The 24,051-nt window shown below is 37.4% G+C and overlaps 2 protein-coding genes across 2 annotated transcripts; one reads left to right on the forward strand and one right to left on the reverse strand.

Annotated features, from left to right (window-relative positions):
• Positions 1-5,131: 5,131 nt before the first annotated feature.
• Positions 5,132-17,114, forward strand: LOC106925506 (calsenilin-like). Its single transcript, XM_088010972.1, has 10 exons — positions 5,132-5,320; positions 8,372-8,546; positions 10,526-10,537; positions 13,689-13,813; positions 14,551-14,620; positions 14,840-14,910; positions 15,786-15,893; positions 15,972-16,076; positions 16,244-16,306; positions 16,385-17,114. The coding sequence occupies exons 1-10, from the start codon at positions 5,315-5,317 to the stop codon at positions 16,430-16,432; spliced, it is 783 nt and encodes a 260-aa protein (XP_087867098.1). The 5' UTR covers positions 5,132-5,314; the 3' UTR covers positions 16,433-17,114.
• A 2,404-nt stretch (positions 17,115-19,518) lies between these two features.
• LOC106925503 (uncharacterized) lies at positions 19,519-24,051 on the reverse strand. Its single transcript, XM_014999896.2, has 2 exons — positions 23,970-24,051; positions 19,519-23,531 (listed from the first exon to the last, which is right to left on the reverse strand). Exon 2 carries the CDS (start codon positions 23,523-23,525, stop codon positions 22,011-22,013), a length of 1,515 nt encoding a protein of 504 aa, XP_014855382.2. The 5' UTR covers positions 23,526-23,531; positions 23,970-24,051; the 3' UTR covers positions 19,519-22,010.

Genomic DNA, 24,051 nt, shown 5'->3' on the forward strand with positions numbered 1-24,051 from the left:
AAACTTGTAGCATTATATCATGATATAACTGAAAATGTCTGTGTGTTTTGTTGTTTTTTTTTTCCAGGGTTTTATGAAGTAAATGAATTGTGAAGTGAAAGGAACACAATGCATGGTTTGTTTCATAAATATAAATCTAAGAAAAGTCCAACTCTGTTTCTCTGATAAATCTAAATAAATAAAAGCCAGACAGCTCTGCAAAGTATCGACTCAGGGTGATAAGTACAAATGCACACCGCACTTCTTAGATTTTTTTTTTTTTTTTTTTTTCTGTAAAAAGTCTTGGAAAATAATTTCTTCTATTTTACTAACATGCCACTTGCTGGTTTATCCAAATAAACTTTAGAGACGTTTGTGGATATAATGCTACATAATGTCAACTTCCTGTATTAATATTTTTGCACGACATTGCGTGAGGTTTACACAATCTGAGGCTTCGATCGCATTGGTTCAGTTAAATAAAGTTTGTTCTGAAACAAGCTAAAAAAAACCGGCAGAATTACCAGAATTGCAAGATGTTACATCAGTCTCTGTAAATTAACTCAGTCGGTCAGTGTTTGTTTATTGTAAACATACTTCTGGGAAGTAAACTCAGAATCAGATTTCGTCAGCTAACTTGAGACTACACCAATAAGGCTTTGTTTTGCTGAATACTTGTTAAGCTGATTAGGCAGATTTTTGATTAATCCTGCAAAACATCATCTGTATGTTTTCTGGTGTGCTGTTTATAATAATAATAATAAATGTTAATTTATAAGCTTTAAATTTTGATCTTTTGATTGATCAAATAGCAATGTTCCAAAGCACATCTCTGCCAATAATGATCAATTATCTGTGATTTGTGGACATCTAAAACAACTTGTCCCTCTCTCTCAGATTCAGCCACATCTGGACTGCGCTCTGTTCATGGTGGAGACGTTATCAACAGAAATATTGTTCCTGAAACAACCACAGGGAACCATAAAACTGTAAGCCATCTCTTTTCAAAGGAGTGTGTTTTGGTTCAGGTTTCACAGTGTTTCACATCCTAGAAACTTTCAGAAAGTGCTTTGTGTTTATTATTTTTCCTCACGCACGTCTGTCCAAGAGGAAGTTCCTTTGAGTGTACACTTTGCAGGACAACCCCTTCGCTGGCTCACTACAGCCCCTATGAAAGGATGGCATGCTCAGTGGCGCCCTCTGGTGTTAAAACTGAGAACTACAATAGGATTTGTAATTTATTTAATAGTGATTTGAACTAAATATCTCTCATACTGCATGTTTAATTTGAGAAAATAAATATCTTTATTCATAATCATCCTCCTTGATTCTTTAAATGTAGCATAAGTCATCATCTGAGATAGGTAACTGATTTCGAAACTGACTTTTCACAGACTTTGAGTCTGTTTACATAAGGGGCATAAATGTAACTTAAAGTATCAACTCCTTTTTGAAGGAGATCAGAGAAAGTTAATTCTGTATTAGTTTAGATATTCCAATTGTAATCATTCTCACACAGGTAGAATATAAAACAATCATTTGTATCGAACAATTGTTGCACATTTTTAAACGAAGAGACGGAAAACTTTCAGGTTTAAGTGGCTCAGAAAAATCAGAGGTAGGATTTTTTTTTTTTACACTGTCCTGAATTTTTGAGTTGCAACATAAAGAACAGCTGTTCTGTTACTTTGTTTTATAGTTTCTCTTATTTCTTTGCGTTGCACTGAGGCAGGAATACAATCAGAAAGTTTTAAGGGGGCGTTCAGATAAAGAGGCAACTGATCTTGGGATGACCTTTTCTCTCCTAAACTCATTGGAATAAAGTATTTCATCCATTTACCACAGATGCAATCCAGATGCAACCTTCGTTATGCACAATATCTACAAAGTTAAAACAAAATCCAGCGTAAATCATCTTGACGCTTCATGCTTTTAAAAACAGCCGAACATGCTCATTCTGTCTCTTTATTCCAACCTGATGCATAGATTGCAGAAGCTTTTCAGAAAATCAGGTCGCACATGCAGTGTGTGTTGCATTAGTTATGATGTGCAGTGACTGGAAAGAAGAGACAGGCAGTAAGATATAAAAGTTTTATCTGCTCCACTGCACGTGCGCTGTGGATTTGCAGGAAGGGGAACGAAATAACAGCACGTACTTTGATTAACCTGCGACCTTCAGTGCTGCCTAACGCTAATGATTAGCACAACATTTGCGAACGTAATGAAAATAGGGAGGGGATTAGAGCTGGGAAGTTAATTAAAGAATCAAAGTGCTCCTGTATTATAGTTTTTATCATCCTCCTGGGGGAAAAAAATCCAAGAGTGGGCCAACAAAGGCAAGTGGAGAGGTCTGTCTTTTGGGTTGAATTATAAAATTCAATAAAGACAAAGCTAAAAAGATTTTATCAACCAGACAATGAGCAAAATAAAAAAAAACATTGTCTTCAGTTTTCACTGGATAAGTGTTGCAATGCTGCACATCTATTTATGGCAGCAGTGAAAATGACTTAAAAGTGAAAAAAGTCTGCAGTTTATCTCCAGTTCAATTAATCAATATCCTTATTTTAATCTACATTTTAATCAACCTGGATGAATTGCAAAAATATCAACACATACAGTTACATCTGAGTGTTTTAATCTCATGAGATAAGTACTTTCTGATAAAAAAAAACAACAACAAAAAAAAAACAATGAGCAGCCATATGTGCAGATGCAGTCATGCATGTCGGTTCAGAGAAAAGCCCAACATTTATGAGAAGAGAGGAAATAAAAGAAAATCTTCTTTAGACACACTCGGATACGTTCCCAGAGCACATCTGTTCTGCACAACACAAACCCTGAATTAAACCCAGAGCTGGTGTGGATGGCACCTGGGAAACTGGAGGCTAAAAATAACCTTGCTGTCTGCAGAAAGAGAGGAAACTGTAGGAGGACGCACATCTCGACGTTATTGAGTTTGAACACGTCCCTCGCTGTGGAGAATGGTGCTAGAGATGTCATTACACAGCCTTACATTGTTTTCTTGACTATAAATAGAAAAAGAAAACATTTGGAGCCAAACATTAAATGTATATGTTGAGCAGTAAATCTCACACCAGCCCTCTAACTCTAATAACTTTGGTTATTAGTGTTTTAAAACTGATAACCAAAATGGGTTTACTGGCTGTGATAAATGCTTGTTTTGCATACAAATATCTACAGGTTGGGTTAACAGTAGTGAAAACAAAACACTTGTTTTCCTCTTTCACAGTCACAACCTAATAAAATCCAATAACAAGACACTGAAATTGAGAAAGTGTAAAAAAAGTATGAATGGAAAAAAACAACAGCAGTGCAAAGCAGACAAGAAGAAAGCTGAAAGCTGCTGGACTGACGAAGATGAAATACTGAAATCTGGCATTAGATTTGCAGAAGTTGTAATGGCAAAGTCTCTACTCTGAGTTAAAGAAGTGGAGTTTATATGGTGATTTATTTCCAATGTCTGAGAGCAGTAGCATGGGAACCTAACAAACCGGCACTTTGTCAAGGGATTTAAGGATCCCAGTTCATCTCTGTCATGCGTGGTGGTTGAGAGGTGGTGAGGAGAGACGCAGAGAACCCAGGTTGTGATGAAGATGATGATGAATTTAACGATAGAAGCTCAAACAGTCCAGAACAGGCGGCATGGCAGAGAATTTAGCCAACAGCTAAATACCGGTAGCAACTGATAACTTAAGACTGAAAAACAAGAGCTAAGCAAACCAGGACTGGACAACATCAACATGCGACATTAGACGCTAACAAAGATGGAACTAAAATACTTTATTTTTAGTGAAGCTCTTCAACTCTTACTTTTCTCCAAATAATCAGTCATGTTGTCCTTGTGAGGGTTGAGCTGCATTTCAGAAATGTAGCTATAATCTATCGGACATTTTGTAAAAATGTGAAATAAAAATATTACTTTCTTACCTCATACAACACCTGTTGGCGCCTCCATTATCTGGTTGTTTAATCACTGCTTGAGTGATAGAGTCGGTCCTAGTTGTCATACTGGAATCCTTAAGTTAAATTTAATAACTTTTGATAAAATTTTTACTGCCTTCTGATTATTTTACAACCATCACAAAATTAAGTTTCAAGTGTTAATCAATGACGTTTCTCACATTTAATGTGTGGATCACTGTTTTCAAGTCATGCCTACAAGGAAAAGGTTAATCCTAGACATTGAGGAAACTTTACTGATTAACGTTTCTATTGAAACTGAAGGACATATCTAGTTTTACCCCTATGTTTTTAACTTATGCTCACAAATATGGCTGCATAATGTTCTTCCTGCAGCTTGTTACCAAAGCTCACAGTCCTCATCTTGTTATAGACAGACTGCAGAAAATATCCTCCACTTTCACAGTTCGAGATAAAGTTTCAGAGTATTTTTGGAAGCTTCCTGTACTCTGATTAATTTACTCTTCCAGATAACATGAAACCCTGACTGTATGCACAGAATGTTCCCCGATTCAGATTCAATTTCTCCTTTCAAAGTTAAAATGAAGGGAACTGTGCTTGGTGGGTTTTTTGTCGGAAGTCACACGAAGACTCTGTTTTAAAGTGTTGCGATCTGAGGTTTAAACACTTTCCAATGCTCACTAATGTAACAATAAAAAAACAGGAACAGAAGTTATGAAATTATGATAAAGTACTGAAAATCCACATAATAGAAACCTTAAAAAATAATATTTCACATCAATTATCTTTTCAGAAATTGTGCATAAAATAAAATGGTTATGTTAAGAGATTTAACACCACAAAAAATAAGACAAAAAAAGAGAAAAATTGTTGCTTTTGCAGTCTAGAAAAGCATGAAGTGTTCCAATATTCTTATCTGAGTACTTTAATATTCCCGACTTCAACTTAAACTAAAAACAAAAGCACATAAACAAGGCTAAGCAAAACAAAACAAAAAGCTGTCAATCTTAGCAAACTGTCGGAGCAATGAGAATTGTCTTATTTAATGTAGACAAGATTACAGCAATTCCTTTTTTTTAATTTCCTCAGAGAGTCTCACACTGTCTGAGTCTACACCCACATCTCCCACACAGCTTGTAATCTGGCTCTTTTAATAACATCTGTCATGATGTAAACACCTGATCCACGCCTCCCTTCCTCCTGTCCCGTTCTGGCGCTTCACCATATGACTGTCACAGCTTTCCGGCGTGTGAGCGGCTCTGCTCCTCCTTTAAATATCCGCTGTCTGTCTGATGAAGCTGAAGCTGCTGCTGCAGTTCAGTGAGGGTCGTCAGGAGGAGGAGGGCTGCTGTAGGCGACTTTTCTTCAAAGGAGCATCTGAAATCCAGACGCAATGCAGGTACAGGAGGAATTTATCACTTTTTTTTTTTTACGTGTTACCGATTGAGATTCAAGCAGCATGTGAATGGGTGTTTTAGTTATTTATGAGAGCCCTGTGTTGGTTTGGGATTTATCACTTCAAAATAAAGGCGCAAACTTATTTGTATACAACCTAAAGTGGTGCATTTTTCACGATAAAAAGTTAGAAAACATTGTAAGTGTAAACCTATTGTGGATGTGCTCGAATTTAAAGTTGCAAGAAGAAAAGTGTTGCATTCGAGATTTCATTCAAGGGCAGATGTTTTGTTCAAAAGTATCTGAAAACAAGACTAAAATGCCAATTCGTGATTAGTGAAGTGAAAACATGTCAGAATGCAGAGGCAAAAATAATAATAAAAAAGAAATGTAATGAGAAACTGAAAGTCTGCATATGGCGACAGAGATCGTGACAGAAGCTCCATGTGGGCAAAACCATGCTGCACCATATGTGAAGATCAGCAGTGGTCCGTTTCCCACTGAGTTCATAACCCTGCAGATGGTTTCCTGGAGAATGTCACAGTGCAACACGTCTGTTGATGATAAACCTTTCTCTATTTTAAACTAAAGCTTCCTGGAAAGCAGCTGCAGAAAAATGTAGATTTCTTCTGTAGCACATAGAATGTAACTTTCTATATTTAAGCACAAACATTATCATGACATCAAAACATGTTGCTGACGTGAAAATAAATTTTGATTGCAAAACTTAAGGCATTTAGATGCTTTTCAGACTATTCACATGGATCTGCGCTGCATAAATGCATGAGACTTCACTTTGCTCTTCATGCATTTTTAAGAGTAATCGTGTGGGTGGCATGAATGCACGTCTGCACAGGTGCATGATGGTTGCCTTTCATGAAGATTTGGAGGGTTCATCAAGCATCGCTTTTACTCGTCGCTCACAAAGCCGGAGTCGTCACACACCTCAACACAGCAGCTGTAACTTTGATCTTTTATTGATGCAGATTAAAGGTGTGTAAAGTATTGAGCACCACACTGGATGCTGCACTGTCTCTGTATTCAGACAGGGTGAAAAAAGGGACCAAGACGCTCAAACAGCAGTTTTGTCTTTTATCATAACATTAGCTTTATTATTTTAAATCAAGACAAGGCAATCTCATTTATACAGCACATTTTTAGCAACAAGGACATTCAAAGTGCTTTATATGATAAAAACATAAAGCGACAATCAAAGAAAAATACATTATTTTGCAGTGGAATAATATGGGAACATAATGAACAATTAGAATCCAGATAAAAATGATTAACATCAATCCAAAGCAACTCTAAACAAGTGGAGTTCTAGCTTTGATTTGAAGATTTGTTTCAGTCGTTTTGATGCTTTTTTGGAAGCTTTTTCCAGATCAGAGGAGCGTAAAAACCGAATGCTGCGGCTCCGTATGTTGTTCTGAGGACGCAGCGTAGACTTGAACCAGAAGTCCTGAGAGGTCTGGAAGATTAATGCAATAGCAACAGATTCATACTGTATTTTGGTGCTAAGCTATTCAGTGATTTATAAACTAATAAAAGTCTATTCTTTGAGCTATAGGGAGCCAGCGTGAGGACTGGTTTGGTGAGAACATAAGCAGCAGTGTTCTGAATCAGCTGCAGCTCTCATTGATTTTTCTTTTAGGCACATCTGAGAAGACACTGTGGCAGTAATCAATGTGACTAAAATAAACTCATGGATGAGTTTCCCAAGATCTTATTGGGGTATTTGTCCTTTAATACCAGAATGTTTTTTTTAAATGACACAAGGCTGACTTCGTAATTGTTCCTATGTGTCTCTGAAGGTTCAGGTCAGAGTGTGAGGATTTTTCCTGTGTCTCGTCTACCCCTTGATTATTCCCAACTGTCCCTTGTTTCCCCTGATTACTGTCCCTGTGTATTTATACCCACCTGTGTCTCTTGTTCCCTGTTGGGTCCTCGTCTTTTATCAGAAGTTTTACTTCAGTTGTCGAATGCATGTGCCAGTTGCTGACAGAGTCAGAGCTGTTGCCGCTGCTCACCTGTGCTGCCTGGATTTTTTGTGTCCTGTCTGATCTCCATTAAACCGTCATCTTTGCACTTCAACCTGGGGCCAACCGCGTTTCTCCTCACCACTAAACACTCCACTTCATGACACTGAGTCCATCGTTACACCCAGATTTTGTGTGTAATGATGTGGCTGTAGTAGCCGAAGCTTTGCACTGACTCTCCCAAAGTGCTTTGAGATTTGTTCTGATTCTGGACCATGTAGACCTGTAAGCACTAAACCAATATAGCGTGATAAATTTAAACAAAATCTTCAGTCTCGTGTATTCGTCTCAAATTGACCATTTCTTTGAAGGGCAGCTATGTTTGCAGAAACTTCATAATTGATTGTATTTGTTGTTTCTGTTGTTTTGTTCATTTATTTTGGATATTTAAAATGTTTTTTTTCTGTTCCAGTGTTAAATGTTCACTAGAATTTAAAGTTTATTGACCTTTGAGAATTTGTTCTTGCGTTATTACTTGAGAACGGACTCAAAACAACAATTTTATTGCTTATCGCAGTAACTTTTGGGACAACTTATTGTCCAGTAAAATGTGTTGTCATGACAGACCTAGAACCATATAAAGAAACTGAGTTCAGTTGCTTCAGTCTCTGTAAAGGAAGATAAATTATTGAATTGCACATGTCATTGATGGGAATTTTAATTTATTCTTAAATATCTCTTCCCTCTGTTCACTAAATCATTCACTGCGGTGTGCTAAAGAGCTGTTTTCAACATGCGTTAGTTTAGTTTCTGTAAAAGTGTAATGAGGGTAGCTGAAGACAGTACTGAGAGATTTTCTGCAGAACGGGAGCGGTTATGCATTTCAGAGCCAGAACCATCAGAATATTATCTGCTGCTAATTGTAAGAAAGATAATGGAGAAGCTGTTATCACCAGGGTTCCTCGGCAACTTTCTGTAATATCACATCAAAGCAACCTTTAATTAAATAATAGTCAATTAATGTGCTAATGCAGAGTCACACCAAATCAGGAGATTAGTTTGGTTCTCTTCTGCAGGCAGAGAAGAAGACTGTGGACGGCGATTTGCTCCCTGACGCCAACGGCAAAGATCCCAGCCCGGGGGGACAAACAGAGGGCTCAAAGTGGGAGAGACCCCGACTTTCACGCAAATCGCTGATGAAGTGCTGCCTCGTCAAGTGGATAATCGCCAGCACCAAGCAGCAAGGGCCAGGTAGAGACACAAGGGAGGACATAAGAGCAGACTGATGCCCTGAATGATAAAACATCACAGGCCAGACTGCAGAGCAGGAATATTACAGTAGCGGTGCACACCTTCATACACAATGCATCAATGTTGCAGGATCTGCTTCAGATGTTATTTTAAATTCAACATTGCTCACCATCCTCCTTCACTTTCAGTATTAAGGGCTTTGAAAAATATTTTCTGGTATCTAATCCAACCTTTTCTAAGTTATAACTTATTTCTGTCAGGAAATGAATTGCAGAGTTCCTGAATTAAAAGCAAACAAACTTCAGTTTACATTCTTAACTCACTGCTGTTAGTTCATTTTTATTCTTTCCTTTTAAGCAAAAAAAAAATAAAGGTATGCTCCTCATTTTTATTTGAATGTGTCCTTACCAAGCCACTCCCATTTGGTTGATTTAAATTATTGACACCATGCTTCTCTGCAGACATGATGACACAGACTTGTCTCCCCTTGTCTCATAAATATCACATTTGCCTTGATTTGCTATTTCCATGTAATTTTACTTAGCAGCATCTTCAGTACTTATAGAGGTTGGTAAAAGTGTTCCTACGCCCTGAACTCTTCCACACTTTGTCACGTTACATCTGCAAACTAGGCTTTGTTCTGCATGTGTCCTACTGGTCAAAACTGGTGAAGACATTACCAACAAATATGGGTTGTAATTGCCACTAAAGGGAATTCTATTGAGCATTGATTCAGTTTTTGTCATTTGTGAAAAAACTGGAAACTACGACATTTTCCTTCCACTTCACTTATAGTGGTCTGTCACATAAAATCCCGATAAAAAGTGTGAAACTTTGTGGTTGTAACAGGACAAAATGTGATCAAGTTAAAGGATCATAAATACTTTTACAAGACTCTTAAAAGCAGCGAGAAATTATACATTCAAGAAAACAACGCAGGGCTGCTAATCGGCTAACAGTTTAGCCTCTAAAGTGTCTTCAAAAACTAAAAACTATATAACTACAAGTAGATTTACAAATCTGGAATTTGAACTGCACAAAATTAATGTAAAGTTTTATTTTTGCGTGACAACGTTCCCTTCACATTATAATTACTTTGTCGCCATCTAGTGGTTTTTAAACTTAAGACCATCTATTAATTCACTCTCCATCTTCAAGGCCAATTGACTGGAAGACAACAGAAAGAAAACCATATCTTTTGGACTGAAACAGAGTAAAAGAACCAGTCCAGAACCAGATATAGGAAGAAAAGCATGCTAGTAAAAACCAAAAGGCTAAAGTTTTGGAAGCCCTAGAGGTTTGTTTTGTCCGTTTGAAAATAGAGGAAACAAATCATTATTTTGCTTTTTGTCCTTTTCAGTTTAAGGTTTAATTAAATCTGTTTGAAACTGAAATGTTGAATTCTTGAGGTTTTTTTTCATGGAAGGCAGTGTTGTGAAAATAAAATAAAACCAGAAACCCAAAAGTTCAGCAAAAGGAAAGTTTATTATGAGATGAGAAGCTTAATAAACTTGCTTTATAAACTAGATTAGCCTTAATGCTGCTTTCTCTGCAGTCATTAAATCCTGGTGATGAGGCCGCAGACTGCTCTGCCTGTATCTTTGCATGTTTAATTCGCTGCTCTCCATTTGTATTTAGTAGAAGAAAAGGTGGGTCAGCACTTAAGGTACATTAAACAACACGTTGTTGCTTTATTTTTTATATATATAAGTTCAGATCCTGCATATTTAACAGTTACTGTATCTCTCTTTTGAGGTGGCTGAAAGACAAAGCAGCTAAACTCAACAGTATTGAGAACCAGTAAAGACTTAGTTTGACCTTGTTCATTTCAATTAGTTTTATTGTGTTTAATCTTTTATCATTCGTGTCATATTTTTTATGTTTTTCCTTTTAATGCAGGCAGTTATGTGCAGCACTTTGCTTTAGTAATACTTTATAAATAAAGCTGGTAAAGATAATATGGAAAACTTAGGTGGAAGAAGAACAGGATGGTGAGAACATTCGACAAAGCAATAGCTGTGGTTAGATGTGACAGCTAAGACGTGGCACTATCTTCAAAATTCTGTATAAATGTAGCAAAACTGAGATTGAGATCTTTTGCATCTGTGCAACTAAAATGCTATAAAAATATTATATACTTTGGGATTTTGGCAGGGTTTTTTTTAGTTTAGCATACTTTTTATTGGATGATTCACAAGTTAGCTGACCAATACTGGTGAAACTTCAAAGTTACATAAATCCTGCGTCAAAATGCATATGCTGCACACTTTCTCTGACCAATATTTCATCTCCCATCGATTGATTAGCACTCTCCGATGCTTAAACTGAGTCCATTAAGTTTTGCAGACTCATCAGTTGCGAACTATTCTTCTTCACTTGCACTGTGTTGCCAACCTACCTGATCAAAACGTCTGTGCAAGTGTTTAAAATACTTTATTTATACAACCATTCAACCTCTGGTAATAAATGCAGCACTGTGTTCACTTTTCCGAAGTAAACCTTCACAACTTGGATATTCCACCATCCAGTTTAATCACATAAAAAAAACACCCAGTCAAAAACGTCTGGTATCTGCTTGCATGTGATTAAAACCACTTTACTTACTGAGTCTATCACTGACCAAGTGTGGAGATACGGGCAGCATTACACAGGCTCATTTGCACTAAGTGCTACTCAAATCCCAGCCATCAGCAGATGTGGATCAATGCCTGGTTTTACAGTTTGCATCGCTGAAATGACGGGGCTCATAAAGTCACAGGCCATTAGTAAAGAAATGCCTTCACCAAGAACTTCCTATGCTCAGTGGCACCACATGTACACACCTGCTTCACAGCAGACAACTGGAGCTAAACCTGGAAATGAGGCTCAGATGGATGTTTCTGCAAATTAGGACAACTTTGGACTTTTTTTTTTTTGGTGACCGGAGTTTCTGACTTTTATTTTTACTGAGGCGCCCCGGTCAAACTTGTCAAACTTGGGCAGTAGGATGTTCCTCATTCATGCGTTATCCTTTTTGCCGGCTGGTCAGTGGCGTGAATCAGTTCGTATCTGCTGATGCTGGTGCAATGTCTCTGATGAACTGATGGAACTAGATGGATGAAGGAGATGGTAGGCAGCAGGTGATATTTTTCTAACAAAAAGGTGGATCAATAGATTTGTCAGTTCAGAAAAAGAGACACTACTTTTAATATATTTATTTTTTATGCTTACATTTTTTTTATTCCAGCAGCATTTTCAGAGCTGACATCTAATATTTGTGAATAATGGGTTTAGAGGGAATGGAAGTAATTGCCATTGCTGTTGTTGTTGGACTTTTTTTTGTTGTTCTCAAACAGTTTGGGATTTGGGAGCCTTTGTCACTGGAAGGTAAGAGGGTTAGGGTAAATTTTGAGTCTTTCTTAACTGTGTTGCAATGTAACGATACAACCTTATTACATTTATAGAGTTTTTCTGATTTAAACCAAATGTTTTGTTAATAAAACATTTCCACTTAAGTCTCCTGCAGAATGTATCTTTGTATTTCTACATTTTGAATGTTTTCTTAATTATAAACATTTGTTTATTTGCACATGTTTAATGTGCACGCCTGGTAAAAGTTGCATTTTTGTCTCATATTTCTTTTCTTTCCCTCTCATTCCTTCACCATCTTCCTCACCTCTTCTTTGTCTATTCATGTGTGAAATCATTGTAAAGACGGTGAGTAGCTCCATCATCATCATCAGATTAATTTCCTCCCGTTGATTAGTGTAATCCACCTAAACTTCACTCTAGTTTGTATTAGTGTGACTGGACCTTTTTTACATTGTGGACATCTACTTGTCACCTAGCAAACATCATGTGCCAAAAGTGATACAAGGTCACAGATGTGAAAGAAATGTCATGAAATGTTTTAGATATATTGTAATCAAAACAGGACATGAATCAGTTCCATAAATTATAGGTGTATAAAGTCAGAATTATTTCAATGTGCCAACAATAAATGTAGAAATATCTAAATGTAAAACTTATTAATTGAAACTTGCAGTATCTATGAAGTATAAATACTTTTATTGATTGTATGCATAGTTTTTACTCAAATTGCCGTGGTTCATAAATAATGTCAAATAAATACATTATATATGTAGTGTTTTAAGTAAAATTATATAAAGTATGTATATTTTTAATAAATTGTAAAAAGTCATAGATAATTAAATGGAAAAACTGAATATAAAATGTGAAGATCAACTGAAAATATTATTATTTCATATTTCCTTATGTCACTGTTGTTCATAAAGTAGTCTTTAACATTTGAGTGGTTACCCTGCAGACGAAACACTTTCTTTAAGATGTTCACCTTGTCCAAATAAATTAAATTTATGGCTTAGTGCTGTAAAATAGGACTTTCAGTTAAGTAATTCAGAGTGATTGATGCTTTAATTATTTAAATTTCAAGATTTAAGTTGCAAATTCATTATTTATTTTGTGCAAATCATTTTGACTTATTTATCTATTTTATTGTGATACTTTGGCACTAAATATTTGCTGTCCTGCATTGCAGTTTCTCAAATGGAGTGAATGATTGATTAAACTGTGTGGCAAGTCACAAGTTGCCAATCATATTAATAACAGGAGCAAGTGGCATTTCCACCCTATTCGTTTATGTAATTGTGACACTTTTTGTCCTTCATAATGCAAAGAAAGTCTAATCCAAAATAAAGACCGAGACCAGAGTATCAGTGTGTGACTGCCAGGTGTCCACAATGAGGAGGTTCGCTGTGTTTATGCACTCATAAATTATTTTCATTCATATCAGCATAATTTTTTTTTACATGCTCCCCTAATTTTGCCCCACTCTTTCAAACTCAAGAAATGATTTAATCTCATTTTATTGCTCTCGTCTCAAACTGTTCATTGTCTGATGCCACTCTGCCTCTCATCCATTTTCTCATCCCTCTTTTCTTCTCTCTCCACCATCGTTCTCAACTTCCTGTTATGTTTCCTAAAAGATGGTGGGTGCTTTTTCTCGTTTTGGTTTTCCAGTGTTTTGCCTTCTTCCCGAGTCTCTTTCCTTCCTTTTTCTTTCTTCTTTCTGGTCTTACCGCTGTTTCCTCCCTCTTTTCTTTCTCCTGTCCTCCCCCTGTTTTGTCTGATTCTGTCCGGCAGACACCAGCGACAGTGACCTTGAGCTCTCCATGGTGCGGCACCAGCCAGAGGGCCTCGACCAGCTCCAAGCCCAGACCCAGTTCACCAGGAAGGAGCTGCAGTCGCTCTACAGAGGCTTCAAAAATGTAGGGCAAATGGTTTTAGATATTTGTGTGTAATTACATTTCAGTTTGTTTTGTTTTTTTGAGTGGGGAACTTTTAAAATGTATTTTTTTTTTTTTTTTTTTTTTACCAGATTCCACACAATTTTTGACACCTTTGAACAAAAATCTGCACAAAAAACAACAAAAAACGTTAAGATTAAAATATATCTAGCACCCTTAAAGTTAGTGGTTTCAGCATTTATTTTAGCTGTCTTAACACTTTATGAGTTGTGAAAATAAACCTCTATCTGCCTAATGTGATTGATGCTGTATGTTCTCTTGTGTTGCCTATTATGAACAGTGGCTAAGGGAAGTCACCTCATTTTGAAGTTATGGGTTACTAATGTAAAAGTTAAATCTGTTCTGTATGAATTCTCTTGGTTCTAGTTATTAATTTTTAATGTGTGAATTTTGGTGCCAAACTCACAGTAAGGAGTTTTCTAAACATTTCATCGGGAGATTGTGCCACTTCAATAACAGATCCATTTATTTGAAAACTTTTTATACATTTCTGCCAGAGGAGGCAGGGTCAATCTGTTCAAAAGTAAGAATAATTCAGTGATGATTAATCAAGTAAGTGAAATATACATAATAATAATAATAATAATGCATACCTTCTTTAAATTCTTGGGTTGTGTTTTGTTGTTGTTGTTGTTGTTGTTGTTGTTGTTGTTGTTATTGACTAAACACATTATAGAAACTTGTTTCCCTGTCAACAGGAATGTCCCAGCGGGTTAGTAGACGAAGAAACATTCAAAACCATCTACTCACAATTCTTCCCTCAAGGAGGTAACCATATATAATCTGAATTTTAAAATGCAAAATGTAAACACTAAAATAATTATTCCAAAGGTGCATTTCATATGGTAATTTTTCCTTCATTTCCTTTCCTAACCCAACAGTGTAGCATAACAGTTTTGTTTTCCGTACCATGAGAATATACTGTACATAACTTTTTGTCAAACCAGGGCACCAGTTTTTGAATTTTAATATCGTATTTTCTTTCAGACGCAACCAGATATGCTCATTTTTTGTTCAACGCATTCGACATGGACAGAAATGGTTCCATTCGATTTGAGGTGAGTGTGTCGGCGGCTGCAGCTTTGATTAAATTCACAGCTATTTAAGTAGTGATCCAGGATGTTGCAAAAGTATTAAAGTAAGCATTTGTGACATTCAACATGTTTTAGAGAAACTGCATATGCTTCACCAACACAAAGCAGTAAATAATTGCAAATTGTGTGGCAGAGAGTTGTATGATCTGTAGGTTCCACTAGTTTTGCACAGACTTGGAACATATAAAACATTTTTGCCCTCCGTCTTCTTTGAAATAGCTCAAGCTCAGTCTGATTGAATAGAGAACTTCTGAGAGCTTTAAATTATTTCCACACATTCTGATTTGTATTAAGGCCTGGATTGGACTAGGCCACTCTTAATTAAACATGATTACGCTTTAATCTAAACCAAAAGTCTCAAATGTCAGGATTTTGGATATGGATCTGCTTCAAAACAATTTTATCAACTAGTAAATTCATGATAATTCAGCCATTTTATTCAGGTGTGTTTGCAGCTGTATCCTTTCATTGTCTCTGTGGAGGTACAGTATGTTTATTGTCTTTGTCATGCTGCAAGTAAATTTTTACCTCAGTCTAAAGTCTGCTGCCTCTAAGCAGTCGGATGCAGCAGATGGCCACTCCTTCTGAGGCAGGTCTGCACACATACATCTGCCACACTTTTAAGACTTTCATGCATAAAATACTTAAATCACAATTTAGAAGTGATTTAAGTTATGAAATATTTTGTGTTGGTCCATCGTATAAGATCCCACTAAAATGCATCAAAGTACAGGGTTGTAATTTGACAAAAGGTGGAAAGGTCCAAGAGTGATGAATTCTTTTGCAGGGCCTTGTTGCTTATAGACAACTAAGGAAAAACATTTCAATCTCCTTCACAGGACTTTGTGTTAGGTCTGTCTGTTTTGCTTCGAGGCTCTGTTACAGAGAAACTTCGCTGGGCTTTTAATCTTTATGATATCAACAAAGACGGCTACATTACAAAGGAGGTAACAGTTGCAAAAAAGTTCCCAAACTAGATACACTGTAGTTTGTTGCTCATCTGTTGTTTCATTTTTCTCCTGCAGGAAATGTTAGCGATAATGACCTCCATATATGACATGATGGGCAGGTATACCTTACCCAGCGTACGAGATGATTCTCCGTTTGAGCATGTGGAGAAGTTCTTCCAGGTGAACTAAAACATGTTTTTCTTTTATCATTACATCCAAATTTTACATCTATTTCTGGTCAGAGGAGTTTTGATTTCCCTCAAAATTAGCTTAACATCAAAATGCTTTTCTAATGCCCACTTTCATTCCATTTCTTGAGTGAACAAATCTCATTTTTGACTTGTTAGAAAATGGATCGAAACAGGGATGGAGTGGTGACAATAGATGAATTCATAGAAACCTGCCAAAAGGTAAAGTGATCAACAGACTGACAAAATTGACTCGGTAATAATCGTCTAAATCCATGTTGTTTTTCTTTCTCTCAACAGGATGAAAATATAATGGCTTCCATGCAGCTCTTTGAGAACGTCATTTAGTTTCTGTAAAGAAAATTGGACCTTTTGATGCTTCCTCCTTCAAGCTCTTACGCTGAAGTAATGCCAATTGTATTCTAACGGAGATGATTTTTGGCAAGAAAACACTTTGGGCACATGTTTAAATAAACTAGGCAACCATTCCTGTAAAATGTGAACATGCAAAGAACTGTGCAGTATCCACCACATCACTTTAAAAGCTGTTTCTTTGCATGAGAATGTTTATTTCTATATAAAAGCGCCCTCATTTCAAGATGCACATGAATGTAAAAGCATGTGATAAAAACGCTTTGGATGCAAACAAAGGATTTGTTGTTGTTTTTTGTTTTTTTGTTGTTGTTTTTTTTAATGTTCTTTAAAATGTAAGTGCGTGAGAATACTTTATTATGAAATAACACTGTGGTGATTAAACTTTGCTGTGGTGTCCTGCCTGGATTTTTTTTTATGTTTAAACTGGGAAGCATATCGGCCTGTTTTATGTCTAAACTGTGTTTTTGGGAGGAAATTTGCACACATGCTTCTCAAGTGCAACTAATTTCCTAGATGGATGGAAAAGAGAGGAAGTCAGTTTTTGAAATACAAATATTGTTTTACACCATGTTATTTTTTCCAATACTCATCCAGGCTTGAAAAATATTTAAATTCCTGACTCCTCCAGACAGCAGTTGTCCATCTTGTTCTGAAAGATTAAAAAAAAAAAAAAAAAAAAAAATAAAACACTTCAGATCAGGGCTAAACTTGGGTCTAAAGTCCAATTTGCTGTCTGATATACTCGCCCTCAATGAGGCGACTTGATGGAAGTTATGAGTTTTAATCGCTTCTCACAAGCTGTCATGTAAATCTGGCCTTAAAGATATTAACTTGTTTCAAATAATTATTTCTTTTACTAAATGGTTTTATATATGTCAGCCCACATCATGGAGCAGCTTTTCATTTATCCTATAATGGGGTGGTGGATAACACCTGCATCAGCAGAAGCATTGAGGCTGTCCTGTAGGCCCGTTGTTGAACATATGAGTTTGTTTTGGGGGGCGGGGCTTAACTGGATGCTGGGTGATGGTATGGAGGTGATAATGAAAGCCAAAGTGCTGCTCTGCTGCACTGTAAGTGTTGCTTGATAAGAGTCCACAGCTTCAGCATCAGAACCAATCTGTGGAACAAGACAGGAAGGTAAGGTATCTTTTTTTTCCCCCATTAAATGAAAAAAAAAAAACAATTATTACACTCATCCTATCATCACAAAGGCTAAATCCAATAGAATCAAACTACAAATATGGGAAATAAGAGCACTTCTAATTTCTCAAGATGTTTCTATTTTAAATTTATTAGAAAATGGTAAAAATTTCCTTTTTCAAGTTTTCAGTTTTAAAGCAGCACCACGTCTGAGGTCTGAATGTTTACAGCTGTTTACAGACGGCTGTAAACAGCTTCTTCTATTCACTTTTTTAAATTTCATAACTATTCTATTCTTATATTACATGCACTATATGTGATATAATATTTAATTGCTGATAAGAAGAAGACAACTCCAATATGAAAAGGAGAAATCTGCATCACAGAACCCTCAGCTAATCCCAGTGTTGACAGAGCATGTGGTGGACGGTTCTGGATCTCTGCTGTGTTAGCAGAGGGGAGCGTATGACTTTGTTTGTGTAGTAACAATAAATCAAAAGCCAGTTTGAACACCTGCCAACAGACTTATGTCCCCTCTGTCATCCACAGAAACAAATAAAGAGTTCAGTACCAACCTAACTAAAGTAGTTTTGAATTTTAAGGCTACATCCTTCAAGTTTGTTCAAACTGTGACACTTTTTTTTTTTTTGCAGCTTTCCAGTGATGGCTGTTCGGCTGAAGCTTCTCTCATTCTGGGTAGTGATGCTGCTCGCAGCTGCTTTGTGCCCTGGTTCGCTCAGCAAGCGAGGAGGCAGCTCCCGCGGTCACGGTAAAGGCGATGGTGACAAAGCGTCCCCCTCCCAGGGCCGAGGCCTCTCCAAGAAGGGCCTGAAGTGGGCAGGAGCGGCAGCAGCAGGCATGCTGGGAGGAACGGGAACAGGGTACGGGCTGGGCTTCCTCGGCAAACCAAAGCACGGGACTGGAAACCACCACAACCACAAGACAGAACAACATCAACAGCCTCATTACCAGGAAACCCAAAGATACAACAACCAGTCTCTCTGGAGAGTCTTTGTTAGAGGATCTGCTCCTGCTACAGGGACACATTTTTTTTTCAGACTAGGACTTCTGGTGCCTTTTCTTACAGTAAGCTGGATCAGAGACATTTAATCTAATCACCGCTCATTGTGAGCCCTGATCTGAAGTGAAATAAGCAAGTAAAGCTTTCAATAAAGAATCCTTCCTGCTGTTTCTTGCATTGTGTGGTCTGATTGTTTTACGTACGCAACAAAATGGCTGCATACGTTTTTTTCCGGACTGATACAACAGTCAGATTTTCTATGATCACTGTATATTCTTGTGTACATTCTACAAACATAAGTCCCCCAGTATTTCAGTGATTGCATTTAAAACAATGACCAGCTTCATAAAAGTAAATGGTATTCTGCAGAATAACATCAAGTAATAGAAAGTTCCACACTTTAAAGTCCCCAAATAATGAACATCCCTGTCACAACTAATTGTTCAGTCAAACAAATAGTGCAAGAGGGATTTTTTTTTAATTTTTTTTTTTTTGCTTTGTCGTTCCATCAATCCATGCAACTAAAGGCCCATTTCCTTTGACACTGTATAGATTTCTTACAAATTTTCTATTTAAATTTTTTTTTCTGCTGTTCATTTCAACTCATATTTGGCTTTAAATATATGTAGATGTACTCTGTTTTTTTTTTATTATTATAATTATTTGCAAAATCTGGACTGAACTACGGATGGTAAATAACGATTCTTTAATCTATAGTAAAATAAATAAATAAAAATAGAAAAAAGTCAGCGAGTCAATGCTCTAAATCAATAGATATTGAAATAAGTAACATTTTGGTTCATGTAAATGTGTTCCCTTTCAGTGCTCATAACCCTTTTGTAATGAGATATAAAAGACATTGAGTCAGATCTGACTGTATACTAAGACAGAGGAATAATTTTTGAAGTGAATTTATTTAAGACATAAACATCCATGACAAGCTATGATAAAATGTTTACACCTGTGAGTCAAAATGATGACAAACAATTGCCATTTGACATTTAAATGTGATAACCCAAGAAAAGAATATCCAGAGGGGAAATAAGTGCACTTTACAGATATTCAGCAGAAGAAATCTACATGCTCTGAAGACAAAGTTTTATTCAGATAGATTTTACTCACCAAAACTGGTCAAAGTCAAGCAGAGAATTTATTTATTAAATGTAAAAAGATGATGAATAGAAAAAAAAAACAATCATACACAGGGATAGAGACAGTTATGGAAACAGAGAACAATTGGTTTTTAGAAAGTAAAAATGGAATCATTTAACAACATTGTTCAACTCATCTTGAGGACAGAAACGCCTACTGAGATATATTCTAATGAGATTCTGTACTTAAACTGTGACAATAGAAGTTAGAGTAAAAACAAATAAATTATTTACAAAGTCAGCAAGGCCTGAAAAATGACTGTCACTGTGTGGAAAAATCCAGATGCATTCAGGAATATATTTGTACAAAATCAAGACCAAACAGCCAATGACTTAGGTTTCCGACAATAAGGTAGACAGGGATAAATATATCCATGTGCACAGGGACAATAATGCTATAAAACTAACGATTCATGCTGGGTATATTATACAACTTTCTCAGCAACATTGCCTCCACTTCCTCTCTGAAGATACACAATATTCAGGGATTACCTGGGGCAACTATGAAGTTAGAAATGTTCTAAATGTGCAGATTAAAAGCATCCAACATTATTACCAAACAGCGCACAAAGCATTCACGATAGCCTCAGGAAGCATAGTGACATTGCAAACTGATCTCTCCTTTTTTTTTTTTTTTTTTTTATCAAAAAAGATGAAGAACAGGAAGTTACAGCAAGCTGGCAGAAGAGATGGATAAAGCTGAGAAAGAAAGTCATTTTTACACAGAAAGTCTTCAGACCTTTGCAGTGCAGGGGGTTTGAAATCAGCTACTACTTGTAATGAGAGTTGACACAGTTTCCACACAATTCACACATACATTCATAGGGGAAACATCTCATAATTCTAGGCTATATGTTCTGAATTTGTAGCTAATTTCTAAAGACGCGCAGATTACAAATTTATTTCCGCTTTCCAATTTTTGCAAAACCTTGATCTACTGATACCAATTTAGCTGATTTTTCTCTAGATTTAGAAGCAAAGACATGCTGTAAAACAAGATTTCCGTATTTTAAAATAAAGACAAAATGGCTGTGGAGTTGACTTTTCAAATCGTCTTTAGTATTTAATATTAGCCATTAGCTCTGGTAAATGCTAACTGTGTTTACTCTATTGCGAATGTGGACCTAATTTGGAAGTTGCGTAAAGACTTGAAAGCCTTTCTACATCCGGCATCTTTCATGAGAGACACTTTGCTGTAAAACCTCGCAGCCTTATAACTCGGGTATTTGCTTGTTTCAAGTCAATTTACCCATTTAGTTTGTCAAAATGTCCAATTTGTGTTTTTTATATTCATCTGAGCAGAAGGAAAAAAAAGGTAGAACATGGTGAATGACCAGTACAACCATTCAAGCTCTCTTTTGCTGCTTGAATGAACATCATAGGCTTCCAAAGAAAGCAAAAACTGTTCAATACATCCAACTTCCTCCCACAAAATCAAGTTCCACATCAAAGAATGCTTGACCAGGTATTTAGATTTGCTGCATTCACTGATCAGAAAATCATCAGGGCTAATTATACTAAAACCTGCATTTTCTAATTTCTCAGTGCATCTCTAACTACACTGTTATGCATACATACATTGAATATGTATGTATTCTTTCTTTATAACACTCCTCTTGGCAAAAATAGCTTTTTTTTTATTCCCTTGAGTGTTGATTTGGCTTTAGTGGGATCAGGAGGGCAGTCAAGTGTTTTCAGTCCAAAGAGTTGGTTTGTTTGGACCATTTCCTCACAGCTGTGGCCTCCATTTTTCTTCCATACACAAACTTATGTAAGAGCAAAGTCTTGCAAGAGAGGAGAAAAGGGAAATCTCAACAACTAAAATGTGAATATATTCTGTCAAAAAGGATTCCTCTTAAAGATGTACATTACACTAATTACATAATTTAGAAATCACTCCACAAATGAATTTACTCAAACAGATTTTGACAAACAATACAGCATATCTATTTTCAATATTAATAATTCATACCATCAATTCCATCAGTTGCTTTGCTCTTTACCAAGCATTAAGGATTAAAAACAAAAATGCAGTAAATTAAATATATTCTGAAAAGCAGTGTATTTAAAACTTAATCCAGATTACTTTACTTTTGCAGAAAAATTGACTGTAACAATCTAGAAGCTATCGCTTCGACTGTAAAGATTCGATACACAGGCTGTTACTGTTACAGCTATAATGGAAGCAGGGGAAATCTATTTGGGATGTGGCTGAAAGGAATCCTTTTCTTCTTCCTCACTGCAGTAGCAGCATGCTTGACAGAAGCACGAAGCCAGATGTGAAAAGCTGCACCACCCCATTGCTCATAGGAGCGCTACCTCTTGGCTGTTGCTGTTGTTCAAACTTTCGTTCCTCCATGAACTGTGCAGAGTACTTCATGTACTCCTCCACGCAGCGGCGGGACTTGACTTGGTTGATCAGGGATGGGTACCCAATTTCCTCAATGCTCACGGTGTCGTTATCCTCATCAGTTGCTCCACTGTTGGATGAGCCTTGGTCTTTGAGGAGGTCAGTGCGATTCATGCACTCATTCATGTAGTTCTCGTAGGTCTTGGCCCGTGGAGGAGGCTTGTAGACATAGTCCCGCCCATAGTCTTTCTCATCCGTTGACTTGGTCCCATAACGACGGTACATGTAGTTGTTGTAATAGTATTCTTCTTCGGGGTTACGGAAGGTAAAATGTGGTCGAGGGAAGCGCCCTAGCCCATAACCGACGGCCATTCCAGCTAATGCACCGACACCTGCTGCTACCATGGCTTTTTTGGCAAAGCTTGTTGATTTGGGCTGAATTCCCATGCCCTGCACAGAACGAGAGAAAGGAGATCCTCCCATGCCATAGCCACCATATCCATAACCTCCGCCACCGAACCTTGGGCTGAGGATTTTATTATTTGGGTTCCAGTTAGGGTAACCGCCAATTGCTCCTCCACCGTATCCACCACCGTATCCACCGCCGTGACCACCACCATATCCACCGCCGTAACCACCACCGTATCCACCACCGTATCCACCGCCGTATCCACCGCCGTAACCACCTGGGTAGCCACCTGCTCCTCCGGCACCCCAACCAGGCCCTGTATTTCCCGTTCTGACTGGGTAACCACCTGGGTACTGATTGGGATAATTCCCTCCAGCAGGGTACTGGTTAGGATACCCTCCTCTGCCTTGGTTGGGGTATCCACCAGCTGGGTAGCCGCCAGCAGCTGGGTTCTGATTTGGATAATTTCCTCTTCCTGGTTGATTAGGGTATCCGCCTGCAGGGTATCCGCCTGCAGGGTAGCCTCCTGCTGGGTTTTGATTTGGATAATTTCCTCTTCCTGGTTGATTAGGGTATCCTCCTGCAGGGTATCCTCCTGCAGGGTAACCTCCTGCAGGGTAACCTCCTGCAGGATTCCCTCCCGGATACTGATTTGGGTTGCTCCCTGCTCCTGGATAACTTGGTGGATTTTGCCTGTTATGCCCACCTGGATTAGTATTCTTACTTCCAGGGTACGGGTAACTCCCTCCAGAAGGATATGGATTGGTGTTGCGATTGGGGCTCTGCTGTCGAGGGTAGTTTCCAGGCTGAGAGTTCGATGGCTTTGATTGGGTTCCACTTCCTCGGTTGGACGTTGTGGATTTCTTTCCACTACTGCTGCTGCTGCTGCTGCTGCTGCTGCTACCACCGCCTCTTTTAGCACAAGTTGATTCAAAATTCAGCAGAAACATAATAATTAGGGACAGAAGTCCAATTTTTAATAACCACCCCATCACAGCCTTAAGGAGAGAAGTAAAAAAAAGCAATTAGAAATTACAAAACAAATATAGCTCCTCTATTTTTTTTTATAACATTTTGAACAATATGAAGGGATGTTTTTATATTTAAGCCACCCTGAATAACTGGACTCCATAGAAAGTGTAGGCCTAATTTGATACATGGCCTTAATGTGATAACTGAGTTTCAAGTAGGCTACCTCGAAGCAGATCAATCTCGTTGCTTTTTTACGCTTTGGCTGAGTACAAACAGAAAGATTTGTGTTAGGTAAATACAGCATATAATAACTGCTAAGGACGTACCACTGAGTAACCACCACTGCATAATGTATTATGTCCTTATCATAACAAAACTGACAGCATCGATTTATTTCCTCATTAGGGGCAAATCATGAAAACAAACATAGCACGATTAGGGTAACACATCTTAGATTTACTTACGGTAAATTGATGGCTGGTGGTTGCCCTTCTTTCGTAATTCAATAACACTGCGTTTGTTGTTCTCCGCCTGTAGCCGCTGCTT

Source organism: Poecilia mexicana, unplaced genomic scaffold (genome assembly GCF_051168715.1).
Source record: "Poecilia mexicana isolate PSO_F unplaced genomic scaffold, ASM5116871v1 scaffold_12, whole genome shotgun sequence".
NCBI lineage: Eukaryota > Metazoa > Chordata > Actinopteri > Cyprinodontiformes > Poeciliidae > Poecilia > Poecilia mexicana.